This window comes from Barbatula barbatula, assembly GCF_947034865.1.
Source record: "Barbatula barbatula genome assembly, chromosome: 20".
Lineage (NCBI taxonomy): Eukaryota > Metazoa > Chordata > Actinopteri > Cypriniformes > Nemacheilidae > Barbatula > Barbatula barbatula.
This window is the reverse complement of record NC_136783.1, coordinates 17,771,452-17,798,192: the sequence shown is the minus strand read 5'-3', so window position 1 is coordinate 17,798,192 and position 26,741 is coordinate 17,771,452. Positions and strand designations below refer to the sequence as shown.

Here is a 26,741-nt window from a genome sequence, read left to right as displayed (position 1 = left end):
TATTATTCATAATAAACCTTTAAAACAGAAACCATATGGCGGAGCACTACTGTTTGTTTTGGTCTCCACAGCAACTAAAGGCAACTAGCGCACGAGCAATTTGGTCTCGTGCTGGAATTTAAAACAAGCCTATGGCGTTTCCTTAGCAACCGTTGCAGCGTCAGTATATTACCGTTAATAAAAACACCGAGGACAGCGGAAAATACTTCTCGCTAAAACACTTGGACTTGACTTTATTTGTGGTTTAAGTTTTTAAAGGTAGGTAGCATTGTCGCATATATAGGCTGCTTGTGTTTACGGTCACATTTAAGTGAAATGCAGTGATTTCTATTTTAAAACAACGCTTGGGTAATAGTTCGTAACGCACTTGAAAGAAGCTGGAGACGTGACGTAGCATATATACTTATGTTTACGGTCACATTTAAGTAAAATGCCGTGATTTTTATTTTAAAACAATGCTCGGGCAAATACAGAGTTCTGGAGACGTGACGTCACCACCCCCCCGTGTACCGTTGCCTGCACATGCGCGCTGCTTTGGGTACTTTATCAGCTCCGAGGAGACTGGGAAATATTATTACTTTTATCATTTTAAACCTGTCAAAAAAGCAGGGGCACATTAAAATGGGCTGTCAATACATTAAGATAATGAATCACGTTTTCTTTTACATGTTTAACACTTAATGATGATCTGAGTTAATGCTTTTCTGTGTTGGTGTTGATGAATAGATGAATGTATACAATGTATACTTTGACAGACAAATGAAAAAAAAATGTACACTAACCCTCTTCTCTCAACAGGTAGTGGTCTAGCTTTTGTTGAAACTAGTAACTTTGTATTAGCACCTATCGTACTATTGCTCTCTTATGACGTATCGCTTTTTGCTCCCTGAACTCTTTGTAAGTCGCTTTGGATAAAAGCGTCTGATAAATGACTAAATGTAAATGTAAATATAACAAAGAACTGTTCTTTTTTTTCAACCCATAGGCTTCTGACAGTCATTGAACAAGATATAATGGACAAAAAACTAACAAAAAGTGAATATTGTCTACATGGGTCTGGTATGTTTCTTCCTCAACCTCCAAGTGAGCCAAGAGAGGGTCACAGGGTTGCTCGGCCCCCTTTAAGAGGCGTCTACTCTGAGCTCATAATAACATCAGGCAAAAGTCCACAACAGGTAAAGCATTATTCTTTTAACCTCCACCTGTCACCACAACACACGTAAAATGCACCCATTTTGTTTTGTCACTTGTCTGTTTATGAACTGGTTGCTGGCTGTAGTCTTATACACAGGGTCCAGTGACCCAGCAGAGTTTACTGTGCCGGGCGGCCTACGAGTCTAATGCCCACAAGGGTAAGACACCAGATGAAATACTTAACCAGCATTTAGGTTTGAAACAGAAATGTAATTGTTCTAGTCTCTATTTCAACTTGTAAATAGCTGTAGTATGCTTTTCAGTTGGATGTGGATAAAGCATCTGCTTAATAAGTCAATGTAATTGTTCTGGTCATTTTTTACCGTAGCACCAGTGTTCAAAACAACTCCTGACCTGCACAGTGTTGTAGAAGATTGGTATGGGCCATCAACACAACACCCACGTGAGACAGATTTTCACTCTGGAAGTTACACTCCAAAAGTTCAGCTGCCGTACGTGTGCAAACCCGGACAAGTGCCCCGCAAAATCGAGATTGAGAGGTGAGCAGTTCGGACAGATGGTTTAAAAAGATGGTTTACTTATAGTATGACTAAGTAATTTATTTGAGTCTTGGTTTGTAGTGGTATTATATTCTTCTACTGTGCAGTGAATTCGTAATGCATGCATACTGAATTTAATTCTCAGACGTAGGAGAGAGTATCAAAAGTTTGACATCGCCAAGCTTCTTGAGGAACACGGCATAGACTCCAACCAGCTGATGCCCAGAAACCAGCCCAGAACAGAGAGAGAAAGCACTTGTCCACATGTTTCGAACTGGCTGCCCCTAGAGGTTAAGCACGCAATTTGTGTATAGATTCGATGAGGCCTTAGAAATAAAGTGTGTGATTTGTGTGCCATCGGTGTTATCTAACCGAATGTTATGCAAGTTTCACAAACTTTCCGACAATTTGCATTTTAAAATAGATGTCATGTACACACTTCACCTTTAAGATCTGCATGAATCTCCTTGTTTACTTATGATCATTAATGATCATTTTAGACTCTGTGTGTAAAATACATCAAACTCTATACAACTGTCTTGTTTTGAGTCCAATAACTTTTCCTATAATTCAAGATATTTGACAATGAGGAGTTTGACTGTCGGACCCCAGAGGAGTGGTTGGCTTTAGGTTATGTGGAGGGTTTCTGTGACTGCAAGCCTGTACCGGCTAAAGCGCTGCTACCGTCGAAAACCACCATCCCATCTGGTAGAGTGGTCTGAGTTGTATTCTTGTCATTTTTCTTTTTTCATCTGAAAATTCATTTAGCAGCCTGCCTGACAGGAGCCATATGGACACATACAGTATGGAAGGAATTCAATGTTTCATTCATGTGTTTGATATGTAGTGGATCCGAAGAGCCCGAGTTTGGTGTTTTCCTGGCAGCTGGTGGGAGTTTTAGAATACAGTCAGGAAAATAACCAGTATTTGGTGCAAAAGGCAGACAAAAATGGACGAGTTCGAGATTCGGAGGGCAAACCCATTATGAATGGAACAAAGAGAACAAAAGGCATGTGCAAGGTTTAAATGAGTATATCTGCCAAAAGTTTATATTATGATCGAAAACTAGCCTATGTGGCTATAAAGCTAACGGATATTGACTACAAGCCACAGAACCTTTCATGTGTCACCCGCTTTCTTTCTCAGGGGTTTTGTTAATGCAGGACGGGCAATACTGGGTTCCTAGAATCAGACTGCTTTTCTGCGCGGAAGACCCACGTGTGTTTGCCCAGAGAGTTCTGTTTGCCCAGAAATCAAGACAGGAAACAGAGGCCTCACTTCTATACCACCTCTCCATTGACTGTATGCCAGTCTGGAGTGGCAGCCCCACCCTCGACCCCAGAAGAATGGAACGCATCAAAGCATATGCCTGCTCCACACCAGGCCTTAAACTTGAATTGTGAGAAAAAATGTTTAATAATTAACATTATATATACATTATATCAGTATGCAGTTTGTTAAACGTAATTGATCTCGCACACTGTACTGTACTGATGTCAGCTGAAGAGTATTATCACAACTCTGGTTGGTGTGTTTTCTCAGTAGACAGCACTGGGGCTAAAGTTTTTACCTTTTACCTTCGGTGTATCTGTAATTTGTGATGTCTTCAGTCTGCAGGAGGGCGAGGAGCAGCTGGAGCGGGAGATTAATTTAGAGTTTAGTCGCACTATGAACCAGATGTGCTTTGACAAGGTGGTACAGGAGAACCCAGAAGAGTTCTCCTATATCAAAGTCCCACAGAAAGAACCCGAGACGGTGCCAAAGAGAGGTCAGTTATTGATGGGCACAGAGAGAGAGAGAGAGACTTTATTAAAGTTAGAGGAGAAAGAAAACTCCTAAAGCGACAGTTCACTCAAGAAGTCATTTACTCAACCTCATGTTGATTCATACCTTTATGACATTTTTATGACTCAACCTTTATGGATTTTAAGCAGAATGTAAAATGACAGTTTACGTCACTCTCATTATATAGAAAAAGTATTTTCTGAGCCTTTCAGTCAGTTCTGTCTTTGTGTTCGGTTGGAGCAAAAACTTCTACTTAGTCTCTACAATTTTCTAGATATAACCATGACCAAGTCTCCAGCAACAGTGATGGTTGCATTCAACTCACATATTTCCATCTTGCTACTTCTCTTTTTTTTTAGGTTTAGTGCCAGTCCCTGTCTATCCATTTGAGAATAACCGGAAAGCATTTGTCTTTAATTCTCTGCTCACTAAGCCTGAGGTGATTGCTGTGCTGTCAAAAGTAAGATTAGAGTGCGACCGGGTGGTTGAAATAGGCCTGTTCCAAATCACCTTCATAAAGCCTCTTCTCCTGGAGGAGTTTGAGTTGGCACAGTCCAATAAATGCACAGAGGTAGCAAACTGACATCTGAACACAGACAAAACATGCACACAAACAATCTTCTCTGATGTCATATATTTGTTTTGATACAGGTCCAGCTGTACCTGCAGGACTTGTGGTTGACAGCCCTACATAGTGGGATTTTGTCGAACCTCAGTAATGAGGGCCGTGGCTGGTACAATCTCACCTCATCACGCTGGGATGTTTACCTCATGTCCAAACTGTGTCGCTTGATGGCACTGGTCCGCTACATCCAGCAAGATTCGCTCAGGTTTCTGGTGCAGGATTCTCTTGCCAGCCTGGGCAAATTAGTGCTGGATGCGTGCCATAGGGTCATACACTGCCCCAAAGATCTCAGCTGGGGATCTGACCTTAAAAACAGCCCATATATGTTTGTGAATTCTTTATTATCCAATAAAGTGATCCAGTATTAGGCATTGTTTTTGTGTTATATGTAACACTAACTGAATTTTGATTTACTCTATACAGGCCAAAAAATAAACCCCTGTTCACGGTTGAACTGGTGCTGGATAAAACTGGGGTCTGTTATAGTACTCCTCTAGAGAGTTTTGAGACCTCCATTGTTAACTTGTTTGATAAAGGGATCCTGTCAACACACAATGTGCCTCAGCTAGACAAGGTTGCCGTTCTGACCCATTGACCCAGTATTTGCGCTGGATAAATAAATGGTTGTAAAGAGTATGACTTTTGTTATTTTCTTTCCCCAGTTTGTATTGAAGAACTTGTTCATTGCTGGTGATCTTGTGTTGGATTCGGTGGGCTTGTGGGAACCTGAGGTTAAGAATTTGAAAGAGACCATCAGTTTAGCCCTAAGACAGGCCGTCATACCCCTCCGAGCCTACGCCGATGAATATAAATGTTACCTTGAGCTTCAAAACTTGGACATCAATACAGTTTTAGAGTAAAAATACATACACACACTTTAAAACAATTGATTAAATATGTCAATTGACAGTATGCATTGTAAAACTCATTAGACTCCTACAAATCTAGCTGCATATGTATTTTTCTAAGGATGCACAGTCAGGAAAACCAGACTCCTCAGGAGGTGAAACAAGAAGTTCTGGAGCACCTCAAGCAGATGGAGATTTTGGATCAGTCTATTCCCTCCATTATTGTCATAGGACCCTTCCTGGTCAGCGTTGAGGAAGTTCGGCAAAGTCTGGTGAAAAAACGGAGAGCCCTTGCGAATGCTGTGCTCAAGAGACTTGCCCTGAGGTTACGTCAACAAATGCAGGACGTGAGTCAGCCTTCTGTTAGTACATGAAACAATCTTATTACTTTTTGTTATTTAATGTTATTTGTGTGTATCAGGCATGTAAGGAGTGCAAAGCCATCAGCACAAAGTTGTTTGAGAAGCCCAGCAACATTGAGGAGCTCCAAGAACAGAGGGAATGGATGAAACTGGTTCCCGAACAGCTCAAAGCTCATGAAGTACATTTACAGCTGTTTTTCATCACAACAATGACATGAACCACATCAGTCATGACCCATCATCCCTTTTTATTTCTCAATTTGAGATGATTCCTAAGATGATTTTTAGAAGGATTCTCATTGTGATGTGTTTTCACTTTGGTGTACTTATATATGGTGTTTTTGTCTTCCTCCTCTCTTTTAGGAGCTTTTATCCAAAGCGATGTCCGATTATGAGCTCATAGAGGAGTTCTTCTACTGTCTCTCCAATGAAGACGTCAATGAGAAGTAAGTTAGATGCCTTCTTTAGGCATCAAGGGGATTTTTACATTACTTTAAAGTCACTTTGATCTAAAAGTTTAAAACTCAGATCACGACCTCAACAGATTTGTATAAATAAAGTGTATAATATTTTTTTGTATATATAACTGACCTGTGAGTGTTTAGCAGCTGGATACTAAATTATGGCAAATGTTTAGATGGACGGCAAGAGCTTGGCCCTGTAAGATCCTGAGCCAAATGGAGACAGTGAGAGCCCAGCATGCTGAGGATGAAGAACACTTCCTTAAGATACAACTGGTTGACCAAAACAACTTCATGGAACGCTTGAGCTTCCTGCAGGTCAGGCTCATTGATCATCAAGTATAAGAGTTCACTTTCTGTTTAGATTTTTACGAAATGTGCAGTTTATAATTTTTTTTGTAGGATCTATTGACGGCAACGCAACATAACACATGATAATATACTATATCTACAGAGGTATATAAAGACCTTACATAATTAATTGTTGTGGTTTTTATTATTTGAATGAGCTACCGTATGTCTATCTAGCTAAGGGTCCCCTTGCACAGAATTCGTCATGTTGTTTCTACAGTAGCCCTAAATGGACAAACTGCTCTACAGAGCATGTTTCGTCAATACGTTAACGGCAAAGAAGTGAAAGCGTGAAGACATCTTAGTTCGTTGTCAGCCACCGTAGTGCTTCGAAAGGGAGGGGTCGAGTAAACCCTGTGTTTATATTCAGACGGTGGTGGCTGGGTTAGCCGGTTCTACAAATGTTGGACGAGCGCACGAGGTGGCAAATGAAGTGCGGCGAGTGGGCAAGCAGCTGAAAGAGTGTCAGGAAATGGCGCAGCTTTACAACAATCGAGAGCGACTCTTTGGCAAACCAGTTTCTAACGTAAGAAAACTCGCTTTGTGTACATTTCTCTCTGCAAGCTATAAACAGATGATTCATGGCTAAGCTCTTATTTTTCTGAATATACTTTGGTTTGTGGTCCAGTACACTGAGTTACAGAAACTAAACCGAGAAATACAGCCATTTCATGACCTGTGGAAGACGACCTCCGATTGGTTACGCTGGCATGAAAGCTGGCTCAATGACCCGCTGTCAGCCATCAATCCTGAGCAGCTGGAGCGTAATGTCAATGATGCTTACAAGACTATGCATCAGTGTGTCAAACAGTTTAAAGACATTCCTGGTGAGTTGATGTAGGATGAAATAACACAGACAATAACCAGGGTTCCCACAGGCCATGAAATTTCTGGAATATCATGGAATTTTAAAAGGTCTATTCCAGACATTGAATTTGATATATTTTTATATGTCAGGGAAAAGTCAGGGAGTTTTACATTTGGCTTAGAGTGGGAACCCTGAATAACATCACTGAGTGTGATTTCTACTTGTAGGCCATTTAGCTAACTTCAATGATTCACCCGATCTCCAAACCCTCGAGATTTCAACCAATCTGATGCCAGGAAACTCAGGGATGCAGAAGGATGCATCTTTGAAAAAGTTATTTATTCCTGTTGGTGTCATTTTATTCTACTTACTGTCCTCTGTTGATATTTTTAGCCTGTCAGGAAGTGGCAACTGAAATACGGGCCAAGATCGAAGAGTTTCGTCCCTTCATTCCTCTGATCCGGGGCCTGGGGAACTCTGGCATGCGAAGTCGCCACTGGGAGCTTCTTTCTAATCGTGTCAATGTAAATGTGAAACTTAAAGCAAACCTCACCTTTTCCCAATGTTTGGAACTGGGCCTGCAAGACCATGTGGAGGAAATCACCCGTGTGGCTCAGGAGGCTGGAAAAGAATTCGCTATAGAGCAAGTGAGCAACAGCAGTGCTGGAAATTAACTTTTACAAATATTTCAAATTGATTACATTTTGTTAACCTTCATGGGGCATGTTTTTCTATCCATATAAAAAAACAATGTGAAATCGTGTTGTCAACCCTGCAGGCACACTTTGTCTTATAACAGTTGGTTTGCCCTTGTGTTGTGTCTATGTGTTAGGCTCTGAACAAGATGGAGGAAGAGTGGTCAACAGTGATGTTTGAGGTGATGCCATATAAGGAGACGGGCACGTACATCTTAAAGAGCCCAGATGAAGCATCTCAGCTCCTAGATGACCACATTGTCATGACCCAGAGCATGACCTTCTCCCCGTATAAAAAGCCCTTTGAGGAGAGAATCAGCAAATGGGAGAGTAAATTAAGAATGACACAGGTAAGCCAATCTCATACTGCATATTGTTCATTTAGTGACTGTCATTTACAGACTGGTTATTGATGCTGAACTAGATTTGTACCCATCAATAATGAGTAAACTCTGAATTTAACCTATATAAGTTTATTACTATGCATTGCGTTGCCCTCTGCTGGCAGGATGTTCTAGAAGAGTGGCTGATCTGTCAGCGCTCGTGGCTGTACATGGAACCCATCTTCAGCTCTGATGACATCAACCGTCAGCTCCCTGCGGAGGGAAAGAGGTACCAGAATGTAGAGCGCACCTGGAGGAATATCATGAAGGCTGCCCATGACAACAGACAGGTGAGTGGGAACTGCTTCAAATCTCATACTGTACAGTCATGTGAGTTGTAACAAATGTGATTGTTTTTGTGAGTCCAGGTGATCTCCCTGTGTTCTGATGCACATCTGCTGACCAGCCTTAAGGACTGTAACACTTCACTGGAGGTGGTGCAGAAAGGATTAAGTGAATACCTGGAAACCAAACGTGGCGCCTTCCCCAGGTGAAAGCAGTCAATTTTTATGGCTTTATTTGTGATCTGCACCTAAAGCTACAGTTGGTGCAGGATTAACAGTAATAATAAACAAGCGTCAATAAAAACTTTGGTTCTCAGTTCTGTATTATTGTCTTTAGGTTTTACTTTTTATCAGATGATGAGTTACTAGAGATCTTGTCTCAAACTAAAGATCCAACAGCAGTGCAGCCACATCTCCGCAAATGCTTTGAAAACATCGCCAGGGTGAGTCCTTCGATATAAATCGTATCTAGTACCGTCATCAAACTTCATGCCTATAGTTTATTTTATATCAAAATCCAAATAATTAGACAGACACTAAATGTTCATTTAATAATGGAATGTAATAATTTAGTCGATTTCAACTAGAAGCCTCTTAGAAAATAGTCTGTCATGTACAGCTCCAGTTCCAATCAGATCTGCTGATCACACACATGTACTCTGCGGAGGGAGAGGAAGTCCAGTTGGTTACCCCTGTGTCTCCATGTGGAAATGTGGAGAACTGGTTACGTGAAGTGGAGAACTCCATGAAGGCCAGCGTGAAAGATAACATCCACCGCTCTCTGCAAGCATACGTTGAGGTATGAGCTCACAAATCAACCGTGTTTGCACATATTTAAAACCAAACTACTTTTTGCTTGGATGGAGCAAATGGCCTTATAAGTGAAATCAATGATTTGAACCAGTTTGAACTCTCTGTAGAATCCTCGTGGAGAGTGGGTGTTGTCCTGGCCTGGTCAAGTGGTGATCGCCGGCTGTCAGACATTCTGGACCCAAGAGGTGTCAGAGTCTCTGGAGAAAGGAGACCTAGCCGATCGACTCTACCCTCAGTTAGAGACTCAGGTATATCTTTTCATAGATTAAAAAAAAGGAATTAAAGTGGTAGTGCTGTGTTTTGGATTGCTGTATATCCTAAAATTCAAGTCATTGTGCGTTTGTGCACACACAAATAGTTAGGAGATTTAGTGCAGCTGGTGAGGGGTCGCCTGTCAAAGATGCAGCGCTCTGTACTCTCCGCCCTCATCGTGATTGAGGTTCATGCTAAAGATGTGGCTGCCAGGCTTGTGGAGGAGGGTGTTTGCAGTGTCAATGACTTTGAGTGGATCAGTCAGCTGAGGTTTGTACACTGATAGTAATACTGATAATATACAGTATATAAACTGTACTTCTATATATGTGATACTGACTTCACACTCTCTGTGTTTATCTGAATAATATTGGATTTATTACTCCATATTCCAATGATAAATTAAATATTCTGTCATTTACGGATGTTTGTGTTTGTAGGTATTACTGGCACGATGATTTGTACATCAGAGCGGTAAATGCCGAGTTCTTGTATGGTTATGAGTACTTGGGTAACTCAGGGCGACTTGTTATCACTCCACTAACCGACAGGTGACATTCAGACAACCAAACTCTTATACTTAACCTAAAATTGCTTTATTCAATATTATTTCACACGTTAAAGATACCGTCTTGGCTAAAATGTACTTGTCCACTGCACAGGTGTTATCTTACCCTTACTGGGGCGCTTCACTTAAAGTTTGGTGGTGCCCCCGCGGGCCCTGCAGGCACAGGGAAAACAGAGACCACTAAAGATCTGGGCAAAGCTCTGGCCATCCAGACTGTGGTCTTTAACTGCTCTGATCAGCTGGACTTCATGGCCATGGGAAAGTTCCTCAAAGGCCTGGCTAGTTCAGGGGCTTGGGCCTGCTTTGATGAATTCAACCGAATCGACGTAGAGGTTTTGTCAGTAGTGGCTCAACAGATCACAACCATCCAAAAAGCCCAACAGCAGAGAGTGAGTTAAAACGCACACTGAGCATAGAGGATACTGGCGGACTTCACAACACATGTGTGTTACAAACAGTATGATGTTTGTTGTGAACAGGTTAAGACGTTTGTGTTTGAAGGAACAGAGATTCCTCTCGTTCCGTCCTGTGCTGTCTTCATTACAATGAACCCTGGTTACGCCGGCCGTACTGAACTGCCGGATAATTTAAAGGTGCTCACAAATATCATTCTAAATCATCAAATACAATGCACTTATTTTAATAAATACTGTAAAATACATTTCAATAAGTCTGATGCATACTATGTATCGTTGAATTCTCAGGCTCTCTTCCGTCCTGTGGCTATGATGATCCCCGACTACGCCATGATAGCAGAGATCTCTCTTTACTCCTTTGGCTTCAGCGATGCCAAAGTTCTGTCTAAAAAAATCACCAGCACCTTCAAGCTGTCTTCAGAGCAGCTCAGCTCACAGGTCTGAGTGTTTATCAGCTTTGCACAAACTGTTTCAATTCTGCTTTACTATAAATGTTAATCCATGTTTTGTGTTAGGATCACTATGACTTTGGGATGAGAGCTGTGAAAACTGTGATCTCTGCAGCTGGAAACCTGAAGAGAGAGAACCCTGATATGAATGAGGTTTGATGATACACAGCATCTGTAGCATTTATTCTGTTTTATCCATATTTAAGCATCACACTCTGTGGTTTACATACAGGAGCTGATATGCTTGCGTGCAATCAGGGACGTCAATGTACCAAAGTTCCTCCAGGATGACCTCAAGCTCTTCGATGGCATAGTGTCAGATCTCTTTCCCAAGATCCGCGAGGAGCCTATAGACTATGGCATCCTGGAAGAGTCCATCAGAAATGTCTGTGCAAATAAGTGCCTTAAGGATGTAGATGGTGAGTGTTAATGAGTGATAATAATGGTATAAAAAAATGCTAAATAACATTTATGGAACTATTATGATATATATATATATATATATATATATATATATATATAAACAAAACATGTCTATACAATTTTGTCCTGTCCTGCAGGCTACATAACCAAGTGTATTCAGTTGTACGAGACCACTGTAGTTAGACACGGTCTAATGCTTGTCGGACCATCAGGCTCAGGGAAAACTAAGGTCAGTTTAATACAAAAAAGAACTGCACAAATGGAACAGAAATCATACTTGATTGAATCTTTCCACTTTTGATTTAGAGAGTTGAATCTTTCTTTAATTTACATCCTAAGCAATTTCTTTCATATGGTCTATGCTAAAAATGCGTACTCCTATATTCACTTAAATTTCCGCACACATACAATTTTTTGTAGTGTTATGAGGTGCTGGGAGCAGCCATTACAGCTCTGAAAGGTCAACCCTCCGTTAGTGGAGGAGTCTATGAGGCTGTACACACGTATGTGCTCAACCCAAAGTCCATCACTATGGGTCAGCTCTACGGAGAGTTCGACCAGCTCACACATGAGTGGTGAGTGGATTCTGAATTTACAATAAACTGTATGAATCATGAATTCTCTAAGATATGTTGCATCATTAGATCTTCCTATAGGAATATATATATAACAATAGTTTGTGGAGCAGTAATGTGAAAGCATTATGCGCACGGGGAAAAATTGTGTGCCCTGGATTGATGCTGATTGCAGGACAGATGGAATACTGCCCTGTCTGATTCGGGCCGGAGCCGCAGCCATGGACCAGGAGAAGAAGTGGTACATGTTTGATGGGCCGGTTGACGCGGTGTGGATCGAGAACATGAACACAGTTTTGGATGACAACAAGAAACTGTGTTTGAGTTCAGGAGAGATCATCAAACTCACTGATGTAAGAGACGTTCTGCCTTTGTCTCTTGTTTTTGATTTGCGCTTTTCTGACAAGCCTTCTGTCCTCAGGTGATGACGATGATGTTCGAGGTGCAGGACTTGGCGGTGGCTTCTCCTGCTACAGTTTCCCGCTGTGGTATGGTCTATCTGGAGCCCAGTATTCTAGGACTGAGCCCGTTCACCGAGTGTTGGCTTCGCACCATCCCTGACACATTTCAGCCCTACAGAGATCAACTCGACTCTCTCTTCAAGAGGTTTTTACAGGTGATAAATTAGTGCAAAATGTTCAGCTTTAATTTATAATATGTCACATTGGAGACGTTGAATATATAGCAAGTGCCATTTCATATTGATTCAAGACAACAAGTTTTCACTAAATAATAAGGTACTTGGCCTACAGTATGTTTCTCAATTATCTGTTTATTTGAAGTGAATATAATGTTTTGTATGTGGTTTATTAGTTATTCTGTTTTTAAGCTCTTGTTCTTCTAATCTCAGGACTCCATCAGATTTGTGCGCGAGTCAGTAAAGGAGGTCATCACCTCCATGGACAGCAACCTCACCTGTTCTTTACTCAAACTGCTGGACTGTTTCTTCAAGCCCTTCATCCCACTAGAGGTCAGAGAGTTTTAGTGTTGCTTTTTGGTTTAAGAATGGTTACGTTCTGTTAAATAGCTGTTTTTGGAAGCTCTAACCTGTGTGTATATGGTCAGGGTAAGAAACCTCCATCCCAGGAGAAACTGTCTCGGCTTCAGGAGCTGATTGAGCCGTGGTTTATCTTCTCGCTCGTCTGGAGTGTTGGAGCCACAGGTGATTCGTCCAGCTGCCAGCGCTTCAGTTCTTGGCTCAGGGGCAAAATGGCTGAAGAAAAGGTCAATAACAAAATGTACAACTCGTACAAAGCCTTTTCCATTAGGCATAGACATGCCAGTTGAGAGAAATGCTTCATTGTGTTCATAATTGATTTTCAGATACAACTGTGTTTCCCGGAGGAGGGACTGGTTTATGACTACCATTTAGATGATGCGGGAATCAGTTGCTTAGATGAGGAGGAGGAGGAGGAAAAAGGGAGGAAGGTACTGTAAGAGAACAATTTTTACGTGTAACATAATAAAGTAAATATTTGAAGATATTAGTAAATTCTTTTAATAGTTAAATTGATGAATGAACATGCATTTATTTGATTATTCATGTTTCAGGTGCAATGGGTAAATTGGATGAAATATGCTGAGAAAGTGGTCATCACCCCAGAAACCAGCTACTCTGACATCATAGTTCCCACAGTCAACACTGTTCGCATGTCTTTCCTGATAGACATGCTACTGTCCAATAAGAAGCCTGTATGTAGTTTTAACTTTCATAATACAAATGTCATAAGTGGATGCTTTTGTCTGAAGTATTTAGTGAACACCACATACATGTTCCTTTGTCAGTTGTTGTGCATTGGGCCCACCGGCACAGGAAAGACTTTAACCATGTCAGACAAGCTCCTCAAGAACATGCCTGCTGAATACATAACACACTTCCTCATGTTCTCTGCTCGCACCTCTGCAAACCAGACTCAAGACTATATCGACAGCAAACTCGATAGGAGGTTTTGTCTTTGCCTCAGTTCATCTATTATTGAATTTATTAGATTTGATTGTAATGATTGTTGATTTATTAGTTGCTTTGGAACGAAATCATCTGCAAAATGTAAAAATCTTAATGTACAAGGTCACATGACTCTGGTTACTTTCATTATGAATTTTGAAATCACATATCTCATTTACAGACGTAAAGGTGTGTTCGGGCCCCCTTTGGGGAAATATTTCATCTTCTTTATAGATGATCTTAACATGCCCATGTTGGAAACATACGGAGCCCAGCCTCCCATTGAACTGCTGCGTGAGTGGATGGATCACGGAGGCTGGTATGACAGGAAACAGATAGGTCAGTTTATCAACACTAGTGCTAACCGGATAAAGATTTGTCAATGTCTTGTATAGACCCTTAAAATAATTAGTTTAATGTTTTGCAGGCACATTTAAAAACCTTGTTGACATAAACTTTGCATGTGCCATGGGTCCCCCCGGTGGGGGCAGAAACCCCATCACCCAGCGCTTCACACGCCACTTCAACTTCCTGTCATTCACTGAGATGGAGGATGCCAGCAAGAGAAAGATCTTCTCCACCATCTTGAGGAACTGGATGGGTGAGTGGCAGTCATCATGCGGGATACGGATACGAATGTGTATCAATGTGGGTTTTTAACTGGAAGACACCTGGGGGTGTGTAGAGGATTGAGAGACCAAGATAAAGAGAGATAGACTTTCATAAATGATATATGATATGATATCTGTTTTTTATAAGTGCAAGAAATCACACACAGTAGAACTCATTTTCACTCTATTTTGCGATGTCATAGAGAAAAGTCCAGAAATTCAGCCATTGAATGAACCACTGGTGAATGCTACCATCCAGGTTTACTCCACCATCACCTCTGCTTTGCTACCCACACCTGCCAAATCCCATTACACATTCAACCTGAGGGACCTCTCTAGAGTTTTTCAGGGCATCCTGATGGCAGAGGCTGGAACAATAAAGGTACCACCGTCTGAAAGCCACAATTCCATTTTCACTTCCTTCATTGTGGTTAGATACTGATTCTTTAAATCTTGACATCTTTGTCAGAATAAAATCCAACTCGTGCAGCTCTGGTATCATGAAAGCTGCAGGGTGTTCCAGGATCGACTGGTGTGTGATGAGGACAGGAGTTGGTTTGAGCAGCTCCTCCACACTCACATACATGAGTTTGGATGCAGGTTTGAAGAAGTGGTTCCCTGCCAGCCTGTCCTGTATGGGGACTTCACGTTCCCTGGGGCCGTCAAGACCTACCAGCTCATTGAGGATAAAGAAAAGGTAGAGGTGGATCTTATTGTATAGTATTTGTTTGGTGTCCCAAATCAAAAGTATTGCATTTTTTATGTTATTATCTTAAGGGCCTGCAATTATTAAATGTAATAATAGGAAGGACTTGATCACACAAATGTAGATTACAAAACCTGTAGATATGGATAATACTTATGGGGAAACAAAAACAAATATATATTTTTATAGTTTAAAAATAAATAATGAGAAGAATCATTAGTCAATATAATTACGAAAAAATATTATACCAAAATATATTTGCTTTATTTAATCAAGCCATTTATTACAAAGTTTAATTTTCCTATAATTACATTAATTGTTTTTGTTATTTTTCTTTTTTCGGTTTGGTCCTTTAATAAAATCACCACTCTTAACAGGAGAATATTCACTGGTTCTGTAGTTTTATAACTGTTATGTTCCATAACCTTTAATGCAGTTGGCCCGTTTGATGGAGGAATACATGGATGATTATAACCAGACCTGCACCGCCAAGATGAAACTGGTGCTGTTCATGGACGCCATACAGCACGTGTGTCGCATCAGTCGAATCCTGCGCCAGCCGCTGGGTAACGCCTTGCTGTTAGGGGTGGGCGGCAGCGGACGCCAGTCTCTCACCAGACTTGCCACACACATGTAAGAGCTGAAGCCTTTATTATGCTGAACCCTCAAAATATTACAAGCATTACTAATGAGCGTCAGTTCAATAGGGTCTCAGTTTATTAAAAACAGAAGTGTTTTAATTCAAACTGTCTTCTTGCCTTTAACATTTTGACATTTGACATGTATATATTGTCAATGTGAAGCGTGCCTGTAACCTTTTAGCTCTGCCACCCATGTAGAACAGAAACGGGTGATGTCATGCTTGGAGCACATACTCGGGGAGCGTTCAACATAATTTCAAGTTGCTATATATATATTCAACATCTGTTAAATAATATTTATGACATACAAAATAAATTCTCCAATATACTTTTTGTAAACAAAAAATAATTTGGTTCTCAAAGTTTTTGTTAGAATGTGTTTATAGCGACCACACATGCATAACAGCAGTCACTATATTCACTAATATAAGCACAGATCTTAATGTATTTGGTAATACTTTTGATGAAAGACTCAATGTTTGTTTAAAACAGATTATCTGAGTATTTTTGCCTACGGATCAATGCATCTTATCTAGACGTAACAATTTTATGTTCAGCTTCTGTCATTAGTTTTGTATAAGGAAAGATGCTATGTTTGGACACAGGGCTTCTCTATGGCTTCTCTTTTGACCTATATTTACGCTTTAGCTGCTGTTTGTCCATATCTTGTGCTTTCAGGGCTGAATATGAGTGCTTCCAGATTGAGCTTTCCAAGAACTACGGCCTCCCGGAGTGGAGAGAGGATATCAAAAGTATTATGCTAAAGGCCGGTCTGCAGAATGTGCAAATTACCTTCCTGTTTGTAGATACACAGGTGAGCTCACAATGGTACACTAGTTTTAACAAACAGTCTTCAAATGATTGATTGGTTCCTGGGGACATTGATTGACACTGCTTACCTTTCTTGATGCCATCTACTGGAATGATAACGTTTTTACCATGAAGAGTATACTTTAAATGTTCTTTCACAGGGCATCACTGGAAAAGTCATTATTGTCTCAGAAACATACACTGAATCCAGTTTTCCACTCTATAGTATTTTGAGGTTCCTCCTGGTTTTCAGATTAAGATTGAATCTTTCCTGGAGGATATAAATAACATCCTGAACTCAGGCGACGTGCCAGGCCTTTACACCACGGAGGAGCAGGAGCGGATCTTGACTGCTATGAAAGCTGTGGTTCAGGATATGGGCCAGCAGCCCACCAAAGCAAACCTCATGGCTGCCTACTTAAAGAGAGTTCGCAGGAACATCCACACTGTTCTCTGCATGAGGTATAGATTTATAAGAATATAATGTATTTAAATTACAGTGCCACAAGTATAGGTTCACAGAAAAACTTTAAAATTGTGGTTGTCCTTTGCTAGTTCTCTAATATTGTGTAATATATAACGTGTTTGAAACTAGTTCCGCCCTGTCATGAGAAATATGCATAATTGTAAGAGTCTTACTTTTGGCTTCTTTATGCGTGAAGAGATCTTATAATTTTGCACCTAAATAGTTGACAACCATCTCTAAATCTCTGTTCTTTGTCTCCATCTGCAGTCCTGTAGGGGAAGTGTTCAGGGCTCGTCTCAGGCAGTTCCCATCTCTAGTCAACTGCTGCACCATCGACTGGTTCAGTGCTTGGCCACAGGAGGCGCTACAGTCTGTCGCAACATCTTTCCTCAATGAGCTTCCAGAACTGGAGAGTAGCCCCACTGTCATCAAAAGCCTTGTAAGGATTGTGTCTTGTGATGTGTCTGTGAGTTTAAGTACACATAGTTTTTGACATGTATGCAGGAGCATAAACTGTTATTTTTGATCAGGCATTGATGTGTGTTGAGATCCATCAAATGGTATCCAGGAAGTGTGAGCAGTACCTTGCTGAACTTTCCCGCCACAACTATGTCACTCCTAAAAGCTACCTTGAGCTTCTCAGCATATTCTCATCTCTGATTGGCCGGAAGAAGCAGGAGTTACACAGCGCTCGACAGCGGATGAAAACTGGCCTGGACAAGGTGATGAGGGGAACCAATCAGGGCTCTCGTTCACCCTATAATGTACACTGTCTGTTAGCTGCTGTAAAATGGTTTTATGTTCCCGTGTGTGTAGTTGTTGAGAACAGCAGAAGATGTGAGCAAGATGCAGGAGGAGTTGGAGATGATGAGACCACAACTAGAAGAGGCAGCCAAGGACACTGTGGTCACCATGGAGAAAATCAAAGTGAATAAAACCAAAGTATCAAACGAACAAGAATATGAATACAGATATGGAAACACGCAACATTCTTTTGTTGTCTGGGGAATGTGTAGGAAGACACAGTAATAGCTGAGGAAACTCGAATAGCTGTGCAGGCCGAGGAGGCAAAAGCCTCTGAAAAGGCTCGCGTGGCTCAGGCCATCGCCACTGATGCTCAGAAGGATCTGGATGAAGCCCTTCCCGCCCTGGAGGCTGCCCTCCACAGCCTTCAATCGCTCAAAAAGAATGATGTCGTTGAGGTGCCGCACAAACATCATCTTCCTGTTAACACATTATGTTTATATCCATATATGCTATTCAAGCACTGCACACCTGTGGCTTATGCATTTTTGGTATGCAGGTGAGGGCTTTGCAGAGGCCTCCACCAGGAGTTAAACTGGTCATAGATGCTGTCTGCATTCTGAAGGGTATCAAACCTAAGAAAGTCGCAGGGGAGAAGCTTGGAGAGAAGGTCGATGACTACTGGGATGTGGGAAAGGCCCTGCTGCAGGATCCTGGGAAATTTCTGGATAGTCTGTTCAAATATGACAAGGTAAAGAGATTTCAGTGTGTTTTCCTGTTATACCTTCATTGTGTCTACAAGTTTACCAAAATGGTAAATTGTACACATTTGTATTAGTATACATTCCTTTAAAGGTGCATTTTTGTGAGGCATTAAAATGAAAACATTTCAGCATATAAAAATCATTACTAAATTGTTAATTTTTTCAGGACAACATCCCGGACTCAGTGATCAAACAGGTGCAGCCATACATTGACAATCCAGAGTTCCAGCCCGAGTCCATAGCCAAGGTGTCCAAAGCATGTACCTCCATCTGTCAGTGGGTGCGAGCGATGCATGTGTACCATTTTGTGGCCAGAGGTGTAGAGCCCAAACGGGTAAGAGCTTCATTCATTTTCACAAATGTCATGATTTAACTGGAATTTCCTTTTGAATTGGTCACCTTGTGCTATCTGTGCATTGATGTTTTGAGTATTAATATTTAGTCATATGAAGCCAGGTTTTTCATATGAAATATAAATATGTAAGGATGTGTGTGTTTGCGTATGATCAGCAAGCTTTGCAGGAGGCTCAGGAGGATCTGGAGGTAACCCAGCACATTCTGGATGATGCAAAGCGGAAGCTAGCAGCCGTGGAGGAAGGTATCGCCACACTGCAGGCTAAATATCACGAATGCCTGGCTAAGAGAGATGATCTGGATGCCAAGTGCCAGCTGTGTGAGAATAGACTGATCCGTGCAGATAAGGTATGATGTAGTCGAATACAGGTATAAAAATATAGGACACTATTAAAACATGCAGATTTTTGGTCACAATGTGTCCAATTTAGGAGCAGTCTGGAGTCATGCACACTGTTTAAGTTACTCACAGCTGCCGAATAGGTGTTTCTACTCTACCAATAAGATTTACCTGTACACGTCTTCTTTCAACTATGATATATTGTAAAGTATGTTGTGTGTTACAGCTGATTGGAGGTCTGGCAGATGAGAAGGTTCGCTGGAAAGAGACCGTGCAGCAGTTGGAATACATGGTGAATAATGTGGCTGGAGATGTGTTGGTGGCTGCGGGATACGTGGCCTATCTCGGACCCTTCACTGTGAGTGTTTGTGTATGTCTGTGTGTGGGAGTGAGGCGAGGCATTGTTCAGGCAGATATAATGTGATGTTTTTGGAGTTAATTATGAGTCTGCTTGTTACACTGGTTTCACACTTAAAAGGGCCAAAGGGGTGAAACATATTTTTATTTTTAAATAAGTGAGTGTAGGAACAGACAAGCATTGTTATTAGTAACAAATGACTGAAAATATGGCATGTCCATGAAGTTCACCTGTAGAGAGAGGATGTTAAGTTTGTATTTTGTGCAGGGAGAGTACCGTTCGTTGATGGCTGATGAGTGGATCAGAGGTTTTAAACAGCTGGAGGTCCCACACACACAACAACCCAACCTGATCAGCACACTGGGAGACAAAGTCAAGATCCGCTCCTGGCAGGTACGAAACCAACCAATATGGTACAGCACAATGCTGTGTAAATGAACAAACCCGGCTGTAAATAATTGTTGGTTAATATGATGCTGATAATTATGAGTGGCTTTTAGGGGATGTATTTATGTATGTAAATGTGTGCAGATTGCAGGTCTGCCCAAGGATAGTCTCTCTGTGGAGAACGGAGTAATCACACAGTACTCTCAACGCTGGCCTCTGTTTATCGATCCTCAGGGACAAGCCAACAAGTGGATCAAGAACATGGCAAGAATTCTTTAGAAGCTGAATCAAACTTTACCTTCACGTGGATCGTTTTGACTTTTCACATGCTGTGTTTTCCTTGCATTTTCTGTTTATGCAGGAACGCGATAACCGGTTGGACGTGATGAAGCTGAGTGACCGGGACTTCCTGCGCAGTTTAGAAAATGCTATTCGCTTTGGGAAGCCCTGCTTGCTGGAGAACGTAGGGGAGGAGCTTGACCCTGCGCTGGACCCTGTGCTCTTACGTCAGGTACAAACATTTACTGTATGGTTGAAAGAAATCGTTAAATAAGATCAATCTACTCTAGACACCTTATAAAAATAGCTAGCCAGATGGTTAGACATACCCAACATATTTACATCAACTTTTGTTTATTGTATTTACTAAACTTCCTGTTTGTGTTCTATAGACATACATCCATGAAGGCAACACAGTTCTGAAGCTGGGAGACACTGTCATTCACTATCATGATGACTTCAAGATGTTCATCACCACCACGCTACCCAACCCACACTACTCACCTGAGATCTCTACCAAAGTCACTTTAATCAATTTCACACTTTCACCCAGGTAGACCTGCTCTCGCCTTTAGATGAGGATGTAAAAATAGAAGGGACCTTTTGTAAATCGACAATATTTGTCAACTGGAGTTATGATGTGTGCTGAGCTTACGAGTGTGTTCCTACAGCGGGCTTGAAGATCAGCTGCTGGGTCGTCTCGTAGCTGAAGAGAGACCTGATCTAGAGGGAGCGAAGAACCAGCTGATCGTGAGTAACGCACACATGAAGCAGGAATTGAAGGAGATAGAAGATCAGATCCTGTTCCGTCTGAGCTCTTCTGAAGGGAACCCCGTTGATGACGAAGAACTGATCCGAGTGCTGGCGGCCTCCAAAGTCAAAGCTGAAGAGATTCAGGTCTAAGACCAATAATGGTCAACTGATTAATTCCTGATAGATATTATTATAACAGGTCATTAATACAAGGGAATTTATTAAATGCAAAACCCAATAGGCTAAAGTAACGGTAGCCGAAGCAACCGAGAGGGACATTGACGCCACTCGTCTGGAGTACGTTCCAGTAGCTGTCCGAGCCCAGATTCTCTTCTTCTGCGTGTCAGATCTGTCAATCGTGGACCCCATGTACCAGTACTCTCTGGAGTGGTTTTTGGGGATTTTCATGGCTGGTATTGCCAATTCAAAGCGAGCAGGTAAAATGATGTCATCTTTTCATTGAGTAATAAAAAACGAAAAACAAAAACTCATTTTCCAAAATGAGAACACGCACATCAAATGTTTAGTAAAATGTGATTTGGTCTGTGAAAATGCTTAAGCAAATCCTAGAGAGGCCTGTTCAAGCGTTTTGTTTCAATCGCTGCTTTTCATCTCTCCACAGAGACGGTGAAGGAGCGTATCGTCAACATTAATGAATTTTTCACTTTCAGTCTGTACTGTAACGTCTGCCGCAGCCTGTTTGAGAAACACAAGCTCATGTTTGCCTTCCTCCTGTGTGCCCAAATCCTTATGAACGACGGCAAGATTGACTTGGTTAGATGGTTCAATTATCATTCAGCATATGCAGAATAAACTACACATTGTATTCCTGCTGTATCATTTTATATACTTATTACTAATAGACATAATGTGTGTGTGTAGGCTGAGTGGCGGTACATGTTATCAGGTGGCCGGAAACAGCAACAGGCACCTTACCCGGCACCAAACTGGCTGTCTTTGAGAGCTTGGCAGGACATACTGGCACTGAGTGCCCTCCCCACATTCATCAAACTGGCAGAGAGTTTCCCTGAACACGAGCTTGGCTTCAAGAGCATATTTGACAGCAGCCAGCCACACAGGTACAACATACCTACAGTATTGACCCTGTTAAAGGACCGTCCATGGTGTAGTTCATATGTTTAAGTTCTCGTGTTCGCAGGGAACCTCTTCCAGGCGAGTGGAACAACATTTTAGACTCATTCCAGAAGCTGCTGGTGCTGCGATGTCTGAGGGCCGACAGGCTCACTCACGGCCTGCAGGATTTTGTGGCTTCACAGCTGGGTCAGAGTTTCATCGAACCTCAGGTACGAGAATGTAATCCACATGTCTCTTCACAGTCACCTTGGTGATATTTAATTATGAAGTAAACATCTGACTTACTTTTGCTTGTCCATTAATCCGTTTCTCTCTGCCAGACTTCTGACTTGTCTGTGGTGTTTAAAGAGTCGTCTCCGTCCACCCCCCTCATTTTTGTCCTGTCTCCTGGCACTGACCCTGCTGCGGACCTGTACAAGTTCACCGAGGTCATGAAGTTTTCCAAAAAATTGAGCGCCATCTCCCTTGGCCAGGGCCAGGTCAGAAAATACAACATAAAAAGAAACATACATACACAGTTCTATATTTTACACATGAAGTGCATGTTTTAGTTTTGATTTTAACATATTTAATGAGCATATATTTTATTCTATATTGTCAAAATTGCATGTGTCCTCCATTGATGCAGTTAAAGTAAATTATCTCACGCATATTTACAAAAAAGCCATATATAAAAGTACAGAACCGTGTATAATCATCGCCGGGAGAGCACTGTCAAGCCAGCTCTGAGGCTAAAGCTGAACTTCTTGTTTAGAGAATCCCTCTGGAAATCAAAAACACAGTGTTTTTGTTTCAGAGGGGCTGTTTACTAGTTTAACTAATAGCCTGCAATAGTGTGTTATTGTACTTGGAACACAGAAAATCCAACGAGAGAGAAAAGAAGATTTAGAAAAGCTTTGTTTCTGTAGAATTAATAAATTGATTGAATATTTTGAATATATTGAAATAATTGAACATGCGCTGTCATGGTAGCAATTTAGCAAACATATTCCATTTTAGTCAGATTAAGGTGTCCACCCTAATACCTTTGGGATATAACAATCTCTATACATTTTCTCAAGAGTGGAGCACTAATAAAAGATTCCCCACTCTAGTGCTAATTATGTTCCTATTTAAAGTTCCTCAACATCTGAAGTGTTCTGTGTCACCTACTAAAGAACTATGACATAACTGACCTCTACACATCTCATTTCTTGGTGTATGGCCTTTTTAAGAAATACTGTATCATTTACTGTAAATTTATGTTTACGTTTGTTTGCTTACTGTAACTGATTTGTGCCCATTAAATGTCTCCAGATGAAGAGGAATTAAGAAGCTAGACATTTGAATATAGCAGTGTAAATATGAGAATGAGGGTGTTTACAGAAAGCTGACAGTAGAGGTTGTGTGTCAGGGTCCCGCTGCTGAAGCCATGATGCTGAATGCAATGGAAAAAGGGAAGTGGGTCTTCTTCCAGAACTGCCACCTCGCCCCCAGCTGGATGCCATCTCTGGAAAGACTTATCGAGACCATCGACCCTGACAAAGTCTGATTCACCAGCTAGATTTTATAGACCTTTATTTAAATTAATGTATTATCAGTATTATTAGCTTAATGACTTTTTGATGCTGTGTATAAACATTTGTGCCGCAGGTCCATCGGGACTTCCGTCTTTGGCTGACTAGTTTGCCCAGCATTAAGTTCCCAGTGTCCATTCTGCAGAATGGCTCCAAGATGACCATAGAACCACCACGAGGCATTAAAGCCAATCTCCTGCGAACCTACGCCAGCCTTAATGATGATTTCATCACTTCCTGCTCTAAGGTTTTTGCACACATTCAACATGATTTATGTTTGTTGCTTCATATTCAGTTACCACTCTACCTTTGTGACACTATACGTTAAATTTCACGCTCTCTCTGTCTTTCCCCGAGCAGGCAGCAGAGTTTAAGGCTCTACTTTTGTCTCTGTGCCTTTTTAATGGGAATGTCATTGAGCGCAGGAAGTTCGGCCCACTCGGATTCAACATTCCATATGAGTTTACAGATGGTGATCTGCACATCTGCATTAGCCAGCTGAAAATGTTCCTGGATGAATATCAGGACATCCCATACAAGGTAAAAACAGATGTTCTTCTTCCACACAGATGCACACATACGTATCTCTGTATCTCTGCTGTGTTGTTCTTTTTTTTTGCACATGTCTTTAGCTGGTAGAATTGCTCTATTCCAAAAAATTACAAACTTCCTACAGTCTACAAAGGCAGAATTCGAATAGACCTGAAAACATATACAGTATACACACTCATTGAGTAATACAGAAAATGTTTCTCTTTTACCGTATCAGGTTTTGAAGTATACTGCTGGTGAAATAAACTATGGGGGTCGTGTGACGGACAACTGGGATCGTCGTTGTATCTTAAACGTCCTGGAGGATTTCTACTCCCCAGGTGTCCTGAGCCCAGAACACATTTACTCTCCTTCTGGAGAATATAGACAAATCAACACTGAAAACAATGTCAAGGTGAAGAATCTTGAAATCTGTCCAAAAGGATATTTCTGTCACATACACCGTCTGTAATTTATGTGTTTATCTTGCAGGCATTTATAGCATTTTGTTCTGTTATGTAATACATGCTACAGGGCTATCTGGGATATTTCCGTGGCTTACCAATTAACGATTCGCCAGAGATCTTCGGCCTCCATGACAACGCCAACATCAGCTTTGCACAAAATGAGACATTCGCTCTGCTGGAAACTTTAGTGAAACTGCAGCCTAGAGTCGCAGCCAGCGGAGGCAAATCTAGAGAGGAGGTAAGTGTAGGATGGATGATACAGTACATCTGATGTGTATTTTTTTGCTGTGACAGTGCAACCAGTTCAATTCATTTAATCAATGACCACCAGAAGTCCTGCACCATTTGAAATGGCAACAATGAGTTTAAGTATCTAATAGTATCTATTTCTTCAAATATGAAACTGGGAGGTGATCACCGTAGCGATAGCAATGCAGTTATGGATTGTGCTTTTTAGATTTTTGATGAAAATTTTATACAGTACCTTTTCACTTCTACACATTAAGATCATAGAGGAGATCGTAAAGGGTATTGTGGAGAAGATCCCGGGCCTCTTTAATGTGCAGGAGGTCATGAAGAAATATCCAGTTATGTATGAAGAATCTATGAACACAGTCCTGGTCCAGGAGGTTATAAGGTGAATCTCTCCCATACACACAAATGTACACACAGTCTGCAATAACACATGAATGAAATCCCTTTAAATGTATGTTTGATCAAACAACTTTGTTAGCTTTGTCGCTAAGTACCTCTATCTCTCTGTGTCTATCTCACAGATATAACAAGTTGTTATCAGTGATTTCTCAGAGTCTCAGTGATCTAGTGAAGGCTTTGAAGGGTTTGGTGGTTATGTCATCTGAACTGGAACTCATGTCTAGCAGTCTGTTCCTCAACGCTGTTCCAGAATTGTGGAAGGCCAAGGCAAGATTCTCAAAATGTTAAACATGTTAGACATGCAATGAATGTGACCGATTATCTTTTCTTTTGTACACCTGCTGTCAGTGTTATGGCTGTGTCGATATAAACCTTATTTTGTGTTTTTTTTTTATTTGAGACTTGAATGTTCATGACATACAGTTTATTTCTTCCAGGCATATCCGTCTCTTAAGCCACTAGCTTCCTGGGTGTCGGATCTGGTCCAGAGAATTCGCTTTTTGCAGAACTGGATCTCAGATGGCATTCCTCCTGTGTTCTGGATCAGCGGCTTTTTCTTCCCTCAAGCTTTCCTCACAGGAACCCTGCAGAACTTCGCCCGCCGCTCTGTGGTCTCTATCGACACCGTTGCTTTTGACTTCAAGGTGCACGAGACTCTTCAACCGCAAGGCTTTTTGGCAGTAAACTGAGCGTAATTATATTAAGGGTCTCGATAATGTTTCCATTTTAAGCTCTCAAAGTAATCTTGATACTCGATAGAGCGGTATGAGTGCCACAAAGAGCTGAGAAGGCCAAATATTTGCGAGGTCCATTATATTTCAGATTTGAGCATGTGTGATTTTGCTTGTGTGACCTTGACCTGTTCTCTGTTTCAGGTGATGAAGGAATCAATAGGAGAACTTACTCAAAGGCCAGACATCGGCTGTTTCATCCACGGTCTGTTTTTGGAGGGTGCACGCTGGGATCCAGAAGAGGGTCTGTTGGCCGATTCTCGACCTAAAGAGCTCTACACCGAGATGGCCATTATCTGGATGGTGCCTGTCCCCAACCGTAAACCACCCCTGGCTGGAGTCTACATCTGCCCTATCTACAAAACACTCACCCGTGCCGGTGAGCTATTTGTGTGTGTGCAGGTCTACTCTTATCAGTGCTATCTAGATGTTAGTGTTGCTTTGCGAATCTGACCCAGTCCTTTGGGAATATTTCAGTCCTGTACATCCTGTGAACTTGATTTATGTTAGAATTTCTCTTGTGTCGAACCACAGAGCTCTGAAAAGTTTTATTTCCCACAGGAACTCTTTCTACCACTGGGCACTCCACCAACTACATTATTGCAGTTGAGCTGCCTACAAATCGTACCCAGGGGCACTGGATCAAACAGGGCGTGGCTCTGATCTGTGCTTTGGACTACTAGACTCTCTTTCTCTCTCTCTCTCTCTGTCACACACACACCGGGTTGATTGACATCCCTAAAAAATGCACAAGCTG

At 41.4% G+C, this 26,741-nt stretch overlaps 1 protein-coding gene across 1 annotated transcript; it reads left to right on the top strand.

Annotated features, from left to right (window-relative positions):
- Window positions 1-1,050: 1,050 nt before the first annotated feature.
- dnah1 (dynein, axonemal, heavy chain 1) lies at window positions 1,051-26,667 on the top strand (the record flags this gene model as incomplete). The annotated part of the gene is made up of 76 exons (XM_079483809.1): window positions 1,051-1,083; window positions 1,280-1,352; window positions 1,523-1,694; window positions 1,840-1,984; window positions 2,270-2,402; window positions 2,542-2,714; window positions 2,858-3,093; window positions 3,305-3,462; window positions 3,839-4,050; window positions 4,131-4,429; window positions 4,528-4,678; window positions 4,767-4,960; window positions 5,074-5,299; window positions 5,374-5,493; window positions 5,678-5,760; window positions 5,952-6,093; window positions 6,497-6,652; window positions 6,755-6,953; window positions 7,328-7,581; window positions 7,767-7,979; window positions 8,138-8,302; window positions 8,381-8,502; window positions 8,634-8,739; window positions 8,916-9,095; window positions 9,217-9,357; window positions 9,468-9,631; window positions 9,802-9,912; window positions 10,024-10,318; window positions 10,409-10,522; window positions 10,634-10,783; window positions 10,861-10,947; window positions 11,027-11,213; window positions 11,355-11,446; window positions 11,638-11,792; window positions 11,968-12,145; window positions 12,214-12,408; window positions 12,643-12,762; window positions 12,858-13,016; window positions 13,116-13,220; window positions 13,344-13,484; window positions 13,578-13,738; window positions 13,919-14,076; window positions 14,165-14,338; window positions 14,552-14,730; window positions 14,818-15,045; window positions 15,491-15,687; window positions 16,374-16,509; window positions 16,759-16,967; window positions 17,239-17,410; window positions 17,502-17,693; window positions 17,788-17,898; window positions 17,988-18,173; window positions 18,275-18,466; window positions 18,646-18,813; window positions 18,990-19,181; window positions 19,400-19,531; window positions 19,799-19,924; window positions 20,063-20,182; window positions 20,280-20,429; window positions 20,590-20,750; window positions 20,869-21,094; window positions 21,192-21,387; window positions 21,573-21,724; window positions 21,833-22,029; window positions 22,110-22,254; window positions 22,366-22,524; window positions 23,439-23,570; window positions 23,678-23,848; window positions 23,962-24,141; window positions 24,371-24,547; window positions 24,667-24,837; window positions 25,106-25,236; window positions 25,376-25,520; window positions 25,691-25,897; window positions 26,129-26,363; window positions 26,546-26,667. The coding sequence occupies 76 exons, from the start codon at window positions 1,051-1,053 to the stop codon at window positions 26,665-26,667; spliced, it is 12,429 nt and encodes a 4,142-aa protein (XP_079339935.1).
- Between the last annotated feature and the right edge of the window lie 74 nt (window positions 26,668-26,741).